This window comes from Passer montanus, unplaced genomic scaffold, assembly GCF_014805655.1.
Source record: "Passer montanus isolate IOZ18808 unplaced genomic scaffold, ASM1480565v1 scaffold38, whole genome shotgun sequence".
In the NCBI taxonomy this organism is placed as follows: domain Eukaryota; kingdom Metazoa; phylum Chordata; class Aves; order Passeriformes; family Passeridae; genus Passer; species Passer montanus.
In genome coordinates, this window is record NW_024368596.1 from 4,468,814 (window position 1) to 4,480,916 (window position 12,103).

Here is a 12,103-nt window from a genome sequence, read left to right on the forward strand (position 1 = left end):
GACTTTTTTTCTTAGCTAGAATATTTTTGCTGTCATTTAGATTCCAAGCCACAAAGAATAAATATGATCCTTTCTTTGTGTGGAATTTCAAGTGAATCTATAAATTTTATTAACTGCTCATCCTGTTTATTTAGGTGATTCACTCCACTAAAAACACAGCTGCCTCTTGCATGCACTGCAGCAGCTGGCTTGGTGGCCTGCAGGTGCTATCCAACAGTAAAGAGAAGAAAGGAAAAAAAAAGAAGAAAGAACAAACAAATGCCAAATCCTGCTGAAATTATAGGAGCAACAGTCATTAGATGACTGGTAATTGCTGAAATTGAGAGGCCATCAGGATCAAAGTATGTTTGTCAGAAAAGTATCACAGGCTCATTGTGTTAAAAAATTATAATTTCTATTTTGTCTTATTACACCTTTTCACTATTAACCTAAAGAAAAGTTACAGGCTACTGAATCCTCAAAAAGTTTCTGTGCAGTTTCCATTATTTTCTTAGAGTCATCCCAGACTCAAGCCCATCTACACTTGATTTTAGTCAAAAATCATAGGTGGAGGCACATACCAGAACTCTGCGTGCATTTCACAAAAAAAGTCACTGCAATGTTGACATTTTTTTAATGATTGTGCACTACCAACCAAACATTTTGCTGAAATAAAAACCAATTTGCAGACTTGGAAATCATTATAAATGTTGGTCAAAGGCAAAGCACTCAGAATGTTTATAATTCTTAGTGCTTTAAAAGAAGTGTAGATAGAATGCTTTTACTTTGTACATTTACATAAATTAGGGCCAGTGTAATTAGACCTTCAGGGGTCCCTAATGACAGAAGCAAATTATTTTGACCCCAATAAAATCAGATTAATTTTTGTTGCAACAGTGTGGTCAAAATGTTACCTTGTGTTTTCTTAGAATTATAAAGACACTCAATGCTGCTCTACTTTCTGTCCTATCACCCAGTTACAGACAAAACCAGAGACCTTCCCAGGATGACTGTGCTCTGCATAGCAGCACACAGTTCTAATTAATGCCTTAGTGGTGATTAATGCTCTTCTGAAAGGAAAAGTAACAATGGGCAGAAATACCCTACACTTTGCTCAGATAAAACACTGCTGTGTCCCAAAGCTTTCTTCTCTGACACATTTCCCAAGATAAGAAGATGGAAAGGAAGAAACTGATGGAAACACTGATGGAAGAAACTAATAGTTTACAGTTCAGTTACTACAGTGACATTTGCAAGATAGCCAGAGCACAAAATGTGCTTTCAACACTTTCCTCAAAGTATCTACCTCAACTCTTCTATTTCCCAGGGTGGTATTTGAGAACATCACAAAAACTTTAAGGAAAATGTGACATCCAGGCACCCACGATCCTGCTGGTTTTGCTCAGACTGTCTATGGCACCCAGAATTCAACAGAACTGCAGAATGTTCCCCAGTGAAAAAGAAAGAGAAAAAAGTGTAATAACTTAAAAAATGCCAACTCTCCCAATGACCTTCTGGCATTTATGGGTAGGGAGGGATCCATACCAATCAAAGCAGTACTTTGAGCTTACTTGTAACAATATGGCTGATATTTACTTTTGAGATGCCAGAAACAGGGAAAGCACTTTATTCAGACCACAAGGAATAAAGATCTTGGGGCATCACTAACAACAAAAAAAGAAGAAATTGAATTAAAATTTTTGAAAGACTTCTTCACAATGGATGACACAGCTGGTTAATTAGTGGGAATCTGAATCCCCAGACTGCTTTGAAAATTGCAATTCTGGGTGTTCCAAAGAATGGGAGTATTTTAACTGCTTTTAATGTTCCTGTGAACTGCTTTTAGAAAGTTTCTTTAGAATAGTTATTTTACAAAGGGAAGTAAAAACTAATGTGACTAGCATGATTTCTATAAAAGGAAAAGTACTCAGGCCTGGAATATTCAGTACTCTGAGAAATAAAAAAATAGAACCTCTGCAGTAAGCAGGATGTGAGCATACATGAGCCAAACCAACAGAGGCTGCAGCTTGATCACACACCCACCACAGATGGGTGCAGTGTCCCACTCACCTGATCTCCTTTCTGAAACTCAATGTCATTTGGTCTTTTCTGTTCTCCAATTTGTCCTGGTGGCCCTGGAGGTCCCTGAAGACCTTGTTCACCCTAATGTGTAGGAAGATGCAGCTTGTTACAGGCAATACAAGCAAAAATGGCAAGCATAAGTATTTTGAAAGTAATAAGTAAAAAGATCATTATGATCACCTACTCACTTTTTCACCTTTGGGTCCTTGGAAATTCAAACCCATATTACCCTGCAAAAAGTATAACTCATTAGCCCTTAGAAATCACAAAGAGAAAGAGAAAGAAAACAGTTCATCACTATGAGAAAGACAGTACCTTGGGTCCTGGCAGCCCTGGTGGGCCAGGAGGTCCCTATTGAAAAAGGAAACCAAAAAACAAGTCACTTAAAAGCACTTTACAAACTCCTGTAAAAAAACCAAAAACCCAAAAAACAACAATGCTGCAGCTTTGATTCCTGTGAATTATCTCCATGCTGAGAAGGCACCTTGCCTGCCTTTGAAAACTCAAGCTGTTCAACTTCACAAATGTGTAAGAGACTAGTTCATCCCTTAAGTGAGACCATAAAATGAAGCTAAACAGTCAGGTATTAAATATCATAGTCTAAATAAGCTAAATCTTGTCTCATGTTTCACATTAAGAAGCCTGCACAACGATTCAGCACAACTTAGAGCAAAAAGATGTCTGGAACAGGTTGTTTCAGAATTATGCTATTTAAAGGTGCCCAGTGACAGCTCCAGGCTGAACTGAATGTGTGCTTGCTGCTGTCCTCAAACCAAGTCCTGACTACCATGATCTCTGCACTTTCCTGACCTGCCTCTGAGAACCCGAAATGCAGCAGTAACTGTCCCATTTAAGGCTTTCTGAACAACAGGTTAAAGAAACTCACCGTCAAACCTGGGGGCCCTGGAGGACCAACTGGGCCTGGTATTCCCACGGAGCCAGGGGGGCCCTGTTGAGGAAGGGGAGGAGGCCATGAGAGGCACCTTTTTATGAAAAAAAAACCCAGTGAGAGCCTTAAGCTGAAATAACCCCAACAGCTGGCATCCCATCCATGTCAAATCAATGTAGCTGACCACTAACCTACCAATCTGTCCTTGGGGAACGGCCTAAAGGGGTGTACATCATGTTAGGGGTTCTGCTCTTAACACCAATGCATCTCTTTGGCTGGGAGAGGGGAATGCTTTTTGGTTTGTTTTGAACGACTTCTGCACTTTCTTTCTCTTCATGCACTGAGAGAGAACAACAAAACACTTTGTGTTTGTGATTCCTCCCAGCCAGAAACAGACAATAGGGAAGCACAGATCAGAGGACCAGAAATGCTAACAGGCTCAGTCTGGTCACAGCAAAGTGGGGCTTGCCTCTCTGTACCAGGAAATGGGAGGCTGGCTCCTGCCCAGTTCACACTGATAGACTCATTTTCGGCTCCCCTTGTTCTTCCACTAAAGCAATGAATGGCTCAGTGGGGAAGCACAGGGCCTGGAGTCACCAGCTGTTTGCACAGAGCACTGCTGGGAGAGCAGAAACACTGCTCAGGATGGGCAACATGAGGAGAGCAGCTGAGGCATTACCCTCTCCTCCCCACCATCCAAAACAGCAGCTACAGCCAGGAAGCCAGATGGGACCGACTGGGGGTAAAGAAGGGAAGGGAACTCCAGTGATACAAAGAACGTCTAGGAAGGGGGAAGAGGCAGGGAAAGCAGGGAAGCAAATCAGTAACTGAGTACTGCTGTCTGCTGGATACCACCCTCCTGACCAGGGGATCTTTCTGGCTTCTGTGGCTCACCCTGTTAACAGCAGTATGGAATCACACTTTCCCTCAAGCCACAAGCCAGAGGTACATTAAATGTGAGCCCTGCACCTTCAAGGTAACATATGAATCCCCAAGCATCAAGTTGCCAGTTTTCCTGTAATAAGAGTACTTTTCATGTTATCTTTTTGGCAGAACACAGCCCAGTAATTCTTTATGCAACTTACAGGTATTCCTGGAAGACCTGGAAATCCTGGGTCACCCTTCTGTCCTGGCAGCAAGGATGTAATTATTTCACCTGCTTCACCCTAGAAAAAAAAAATACAGTTGACTTTAATTAACAACACATTTTACAATTCCTTACCACCATTTTGGCACCAAAGGGCACATAGTGGCTCCTAAGACTCAAGAGAATCTGAGCTATGCTACACCCTGGCAGTACACCTTCATATAAGCTCTAGATTCTCCAAGAATAGCTCTGTTTAGGAGAGATTAAGATTCTAAATGGCTAAACTAATAACTATTAAATTTATTCTGTACAAAGATAGCAGCACTGATTTAAATTCCAAAAGATTAGGGGATTGAAACACAAATTCTTCACAAAAGAAACATTCCAGCTTCATGTGAAAGCAGTGGATAGGACACAACAGAAAAAAGGCTCATTCAGCTTTTTACAATGTCCCAGCTCATGAGATTAATGCTGAGTGTGCTGCTACAACAATTATGCTTTGTGGTCCATATTGAAGTAATTTCTTATTGATTTCAGGGAATATCTTTGTTTTGAAAGTATATATTCTGATGAGACTGTCTTTTAATGTCTTGAAAACAACTGGGAAGAAAACAACCGGGAAGAAAAAACAGCTAAAACAGACAATTTGGTTTAATAGTCCCAAATTTCCAGTACCAGTGTTATGCTGTCCTCTCAGGAGTTTAACAGTGTAATTTCCTACTAAATAGATCTCAATCAAAACTGATGTTTGGGCCTGTGCTCAATTGGTCAAAGGTACAACAAAACCATTAAAAAATAAAAGGTTCAACATCAGATCGTGAGACTCTAGATCAGGAGAAAAGGCCACCTATGTAATATGTAGAGTACAAAAAACCATTTTCAAAAGAACAGAAGATGTTGTAGATTCTCGTCACTGGGTATTTTAGGTCACTATTGTTTAGTCTTTAGGAGTGTTTTGAGTATGCACAGGCACACTAATGGTGCATTTAGGGGCTTGTAGACATTTTGTTAACTTGGTGCCTCAACACTGACCCTTCACAGTCCCAACAGCTTCAGGAAACACTCTGCTGCTCCTCGAGCTACTGACCCAAACAAAGCTACTGCAGAATTCCCAGTTAGCTGCACTGGGGTGGCCTGGAAACACCAAGAATGTCACCCAGGTTCCAGGGGGTGCACACAGTCTTGCATGAAACAAGCAGGTTACTCATGGCAGATCCCACTGCACACCCATGTCTGGTAAGCACCTGGATGCGAGGGTACAGCACACTCACCTTCATACCTGGCAGCCCAGGGGGTCCCTTTGTTTAAAAGAAACAAAAAAAATTAAGATCAATAGAAATAAATCACTGGTATGTTGTTTGCAAACCACTAATCAGATCTACACCGTGAGGCAAACATAAAGACAGGAATTTATTACAATATATGGAACAGGGGAAAAGAAATTTTTATGAACTTCAGAATCAAATGCAAAAATTTGAGGACTTTTACAGTGAACGTTGAGCATTAGGAGGATTACAATTTCCTTTCTTAGCAATTTATTTCTATGCTGCCTTCTATTATCTATCATGTCTACTACATCTCTGTACTTTGGTTCTGACAGTCACTTTCCTGTTTCCTTGTGTTTTGTACTGAAAACACCCTACCTTGTCTTTTTTCTGACCTATTAATCACCATCAATACTCTTCAGATACACAAAATCTTCCTTCTCTGACACATATGCATGTATTTGTATTTTTCTGCAGGTGGTAAAGCATCTAGCATGTGAGAATTCAAAGGGGTTTTTAAGCTTTACCACAGCATGTAGCAGAAAAACTCACTTTCATTGGACATTTAAAATGCTCTGATTAAATATTTAAGAAAATCCTGTTTATTAAAAGAAGAACTGCAAAAAGACTGATATTTAGCTTATTTTTCACAGAAGTCTTTCAGTGGATTACAAGATTGGGAAATCTCTTACTTACAGGAGGCCCTTGTAAACCAGGAAAGCCTGGACTGCCTGGGAATCCACGTTCTCCCTTAGGGATGAAGGAAATTATTAGCCAACACCAAACCAAAACATAACAAAACCAGAGAAACAAATTTTGATTCAAAAGTCTAGTTTGTTAGCTTAGGACTCCAGAATAGAAAATTGTACTGGAACAAGATAGAATAATCACTTAGTTAATTCACACAACTGATGGAAACAAATTTCCACAGCCAGGTGTTTCTGCACACTTCCAGGAAAAGGAACACACTACAGAGATGGAAAACTCACAGAATGCTACAATCAACTTCTCCTCTGGGAAAATCCCAACATGAAGCTAAGGAGCACATCAGAATGAAATTACTCCCTCCAACATCAACACTGAATCAGTATTTTCAATATAATATTAAAAATTAATAATTAAAAAGTCTCACTGTTAAGTAATGAGTTTTCATTGGTAGCAGGAGTCTACTACAATGAGGAGACACTGCATCAGAGGTAATTATCAGACACCTCTCAGCTGTAACTTATAAAAATAAGGATTAGAACACAGAGTTCAACTACAATGGCTGCAGAGCACAGAGTGCTGTGTCTTGGTGCTGGCAATTTCTGCCAAAGTTTGTGCTTTAAGTACCAGACCAAGACTCCTTATCTCAATGAATTATCCTGGAATCACCTTCACAACTCAGTAACATGAAGTACTGTTGCACACAACAGACCAAACCTATTGGGTAGAGTCAGGAGAACAAGAGCTTTTTACTGTATTATTGTTGCATTAAGATTTTTTTAAGGAATTCCACCTTAGTTCCATTGCATCCTGGGATACCCTGAGGTCCTGGTGGCCCATCTTGTCCTGGCAATCCCTTTAAAGTAGAAAAGGGAAAGAAGAGTTAGAGTGCAGGATGCTCTTCTGGGCTTAAAAGACAAAAGGGAACAGATTTGTATCTGCACAGCCCATTGCTACTCACAGGAAGTCCTGGTGTTCCTGGAAACCCGGGAAGCCCTGGTGGACCCTAGGAGGAAATTAAGCATGTGTTTGAAATAGTACAGTATGAATGGGTGTGCAAAAGGATTTGCCAAGATTTCACTAAATATAATTTATTTGTGCAGATGTAAGTAAAGACAGACAAACATCTGAATCACCTCTAAAACAACAACAAAAAAAAGAATATCATGCTGACATGGCATTCAAAGTTCTTACGAATCTTTCAGGGAAATAGTCACAAAAACATAGAAAAGACAATGCAGAACTACTAATATCATGCTGACTTGGCATTCAAAGTTCTTACCAATCTTTCAGGGAAATAGTCACAAAAACATAGAAAAGACAATGCAGAACTACTAAAGTAACAGATTATAGATACGAAGAGAAAATAAACACTCATGGTGTGAAAAATGGATGTAGGCCAATGAAATCAGATGTACAGAACTACTAAAGTAATAGATTATAGATATGAAGAGAAAAACACTCATGGTGTGAAAAATGGATGTAGGCCAATGAAATCAGATGTATCAGTTATTACCAGCTGAGGTGTCTGACAGAAAAACAAAGGCACAAAATCTAAAGGACTTCCAGACAAGTCCACCTCTCCTGTGTGTTACACAGACATACTGCCTCTACTTCAGAATACACTGAAACAAAAGCACTGGCACTTGCTTAGGTCCTGTATTGCCAAACAGATCAAATGAGTATTGGGGCTGCTCTCCCTAAACAGTTCATGAAATACAAACAACATGTAAGATAGTATTGCCCATGCAGTCTTGTATTAATTATAAAAAGCAGTACAATCATTTCTGGTGGGTAGATTACTCTTCAGATTTAAGTCAATTTTTTTTCTTGTCAATCACCATTCCTGGTAGGACCCACCCACTGCCTGCTGGTCTTTATCATTATTCCAACATATCACCCCAACACTGCATCCGTACTTACTCTGATTCCTTTGGGTCCAATAGGCCCTGGAAGACCATCGTCGCCCTAAAAAACAACAGAAACAAACAAGACCCCACACTCAAGCTGCAGTTTGTGTTTCTATCAAATTAAACAGCAAACCTTAAGTTTCTCCTACATGTTCACAGTAAGCGGGCTAAAAGTTACAGTAGTTGCCATTTCCTGATTTAAAGGGCTGAAAATTATTTTAACTTAACTTAAAGCATTTGTTCCAGCTGATTAACCATGCCTTAGAGGAAAGCTTTCCTAAGGGCCAGGGTGCTGTCAGGTCCCTGGCAGCCTCAGGGCCAGCCCCGTGTGGAGCATCCTCCAGCGGCCCCTCGTGGGCAGAGCAGGGCAGCCGCGTTCTGCACGGGTCAGACTGCTCTGCACCACGACCACCACACAGCCACAATGCACAACTCCGCATCTAAATCCTAATAAAATGCGTTTATGGAATAAAAGGGTAGCAAAAGTTTCTAGTCCAAGACCTCTGTGCTGTTTCGCTCTTGTTATATCCAATTAATCTTCTCTTTCAGTGTAGACCTCCTTTATTTTTTCCTTATCACCGGCCTAGTTTTTCCTTTGCTTCTTTTTTATGTGCTTCTGTTAGGTTTATACTGTGAGCATTTATGAAATAAATGACAGATCCTGGCTACCCTTATGTATGTTAAAGGCAAATATATTCAGAGGAGTTTTACTGCTGAATTACATCTATCTGAGAGTAAGAATGCAATTCAGTAGTAAAAAAAGTAAATGGAACCCCTCCAGGGAAAGCCAGGAGCATTCCTCAGCTCTCTGCACATAGGTTCAATGAGGCTCTCATTTGCATCACCCCAGGAATCCCATCCCAGGAATGCCAAGAGCTGCAAACAACAGTTTACCTACATGGTGGGAGCCCAAGGGCAGCTGAGAGCAAAACTGCTCTTATCAGTAAACTCAGCTAAGCCAGGATCTCTTAGTGCAAGGACTAAGAAAGCTGCATTACAGCACCTTGCCAAACCTGTTCTTTGACCCTAATGGGCAGCACCCAGTGAAAGGCAGTGCTGGCAAGCACCTGTGGGTGAAGAACTGCACAGGAAACTCAGAGCAATCTTTTTCCACTGGCTGACTGTTCAAACTAACCAACCAAAAAATCTGTTATATCCCAACAGCTGAAGATTTTACCTATGAAATCAATGACAATCAGGAGCTCTGGAACTGCTTAGGATCAGCACTACAGTTAAGCCAACACTGCCCAGTGCCTTCATACCATTCAAGTGAATTGGGACTTACCTTTGAGCCTCTTGGACCAGGTGGTCCTTCTGGTCCTGGAAATCCAGGCAAACCTGGCTGTCCTTCCAAGCCTGGGAATCCTCTTTCACCCTACAAAAAGAATAGGTGATGGTGGAGGTGAAATATGACCAGAAAAAAAAATATAGAAAAATTTATAACACACATTATCCTTTCTGTAGGAAGTCATCACACTGACAAACTAACAGTGACTAAACATCTCACCTGCTTAACTAAAGAAATGCCTGAACACAGACAGATTTACCTTTAATTACAGCACTCAAACTGATTTCACAGGTTCACAAATTTTCATAGGGTGTTCTCCCCTGCAAACCCAATACAAGTACTTCTGCATGCTGTAGAGTTGGTCTGCTACCTTATCTGAAAAGTGACACTCAGGAGGAGCATTACTATCTCTGGCCAGGATATTAAAGGGTTAGTGTGCCCCCGAAGGAGAGAAAATGAGGAATTTGGGAGTGCCAGATAAAGAAAACGTTAGGCAAAACCAGATTTTGGAGCAAGCTCTGGCATGAACTGTGTTTGCACACTGAAAAAAACACACCTGTGTACAAGAAGCATGTCAGATGTGAGAGGGGCAAGCCAGGCTAGAGTGCCTCCTAATCTCAGTTTAGTCACTCTTCTTCACTTTTTTGTTACAGCAAGTAGCACCTACAAATGGTTCTAGAACAGTTTTAGCAGAGAGTTGGCCTTGTGTGAGGCTGAGGAACTGTTCCCTAAAATGCAACTATGCCAAGGTCTCCACTCCAAACAGTCACGGAATGGGGAAGCCAAGGCCTTCAAAGAAAGAGAAGCATCAAGTCAAACAGCTAAGAGGAGTAGAAGAGGCAACAACAGCTGCTAGTGAACTGTAGTATTGAAACTGAAATGAACATTTTCCAAGCCCACTTTGAAAGTGAGCAGCAAAAATGAGAGCCTCGCATGAGGAAACTGTTGCCAGGGCAACTTCTGTGGAGTTTGCCAGCAAATTACCCCCAAAAGCAAACAGATTATTTGAAGGACTATGACTGGGGCAGCTGAGAGAGTACATCAGACATGTCCTAAAGGAACTTGCCTCAAAGTTAAAATAATTACCCTTGAAATAACTGCACAATAATCCCTATTTTTGATTAAAAATTGGTTAAAGAAATGTGAGCAAATTTTGTGGGAAGAGAAACTATGCTGATCCAGTTCTCTTTGTTTTTTTTTTAACTGTCTTCTACTTAAACAGCCTATAGATGATTCCATAAGTGACAACTGTTTTCAGATGTTGCTTCTGCCTCCAGATTTTTCCTATTGCCCACACCATACTGATTTTTATGAAGATTTGGATGCTACAAATTTGGCAGGAAAAAACTGCCTGCTCACTGCAGGAACATACTGAAACGGAAAGGAAATTTAACAAGTCTTCCACAAAAAGTCAGTGCCAAAAAAGACATTATATTGTTGGGGATAGAATGTGATTGAAGTCCCTGGTTAGTGTGCAATAAATTTTCTTATAAATTCAAAAGCTCACTAGGCAGTTCTGCTTTCACAGAAAGAACTGAGAAAGTTGGATACTTCTTGTTTCAGACTGGAAGCTACTAAAACATAAATAGCAAAGGTTTAGATCTCCTCTTCCAATCCTGAAAATACAGGATTGTTTTCAGAGCAAAATAAAGTTGCTTCATCTATAAACCATCATTTGCTTGGGCAATGGGCAAGGAGTCAGATTCTGATCTCAATTGCCCTCAATCAGCTACACCAATATGGCAAAACAGTCAGCTCACAAGCCTGAACACGACTGTTGCTTGCGGCATAGAAAGAAAAAAAATAGTTGGAAAACACCCTAAAATTATGCTTTGCTGCAGCAAGATATAGCCAATTAAACAGGCATACAGAAAAGTCTGGCAGAGCTCCATGTACTCCAATAACAGGACACAAGCAGGGACAGATGCAGTTCTAAAGCATGGTCAAGTAATTCACATTTCTAGAATTTGTTCTCCAAAAACCCATATTTATAAAGAGACAGTATGGGAAAGAAACCAGAATAATTACTTACATTGATGTGAAATACTCATGGCAAAAAAAAAACAACAACAACAACAAAAAAATTGGAGCAAAAAAAATCCCTAAAAACCAGAAAAGCAGTAGTTGAAGAGCCCATGTTAATGTCTAAACACATTCAAGAACATGGCTGTAACATTTGATAAGAGTGGCACATACTTGCTTCCTGCCCTTGCTGCAAAAATAGTGAACTTTAAAAAAAGAGTCCAAAAACACTTAACTATGGGTGACTGCTTAAAACTAAATTCATGTACAAATGTCCATAGTAATATTAAGATACACAGCATGGAAGAAGTGACGCCACAGCCACCCATAATTGTTCTCCACAGTTATAAATAACAGGGTGAAAGTAATGCCTGCCTCACATTACAATGTCAGCCAACAAATTCTTCCTCAACTCCAAGAGCACTAATTCAATGTATTTAGAACTACAGTATCTAATCAAGACCAACACAGAAATCCCCTCTGACAGGACTTGCATTCTTCAAAACACATCACTCCTGGTTTAGAGGTCACTGCAGAAAGAAGCAGTATTGGATTTGGAAACTTAGATCAAATGTATAACTGATACACGCTGAGGGATCCAGCTAATCATCTTAGGACAGCCCTTGACATCTTGTAGTAGCACAAGAATCTAGGAAGATTCAAACAACAATCCAAAACCTCAGCAAACCAAAGCAAAGAATTTATATAAGATCAAGCACCAGAATTTCAGTCACAGATCTTGGGGCCCCCCAGAGCTGAACTGCTGAATCCAGCAATGCATCAAACACTGAGGGCTCTGTAATTATAGGGCAACTAACAAGGAGGTGTGCACATGTATGCTCAAACAAGTTCCACTGGCAACACATCATACCTAGG

General features: G+C 40.4%; 1 protein-coding gene across 5 annotated transcripts in view; it reads right to left on the minus strand.

The window, feature by feature from the left end:
• COL4A5 (collagen type IV alpha 5 chain) overlaps positions 1-12,103 on the minus strand; it is a 72,877-nt gene that overhangs the window by 36,650 nt on the left and 24,124 nt on the right. For all 5 annotated transcript variants that reach the window (XM_039717576.1, XM_039717573.1, XM_039717575.1 and 2 more), the window contains exons 3-13: positions 9,203-9,292; positions 7,931-7,975; positions 6,969-7,013; positions 6,801-6,863; positions 5,999-6,052; positions 5,309-5,335; positions 4,036-4,116; positions 2,948-3,010; positions 2,377-2,412; positions 2,250-2,291; positions 2,050-2,142 (exon numbers count right to left, since the gene is read on the minus strand). In XM_039717576.1, coding sequence (XP_039573510.1) covers positions 2,050-2,142; positions 2,250-2,291; positions 2,377-2,412; positions 2,948-3,010; positions 4,036-4,116; positions 5,309-5,335; positions 5,999-6,052; positions 6,801-6,863; positions 6,969-7,013; positions 7,931-7,975; positions 9,203-9,292 — 639 coding nt within the window. The remainder of the gene's footprint in view (positions 1-2,049; positions 2,143-2,249; positions 2,292-2,376; positions 2,413-2,947; positions 3,011-4,035; positions 4,117-5,308; positions 5,336-5,998; positions 6,053-6,800; positions 6,864-6,968; positions 7,014-7,930; positions 7,976-9,202; positions 9,293-12,103) is intronic.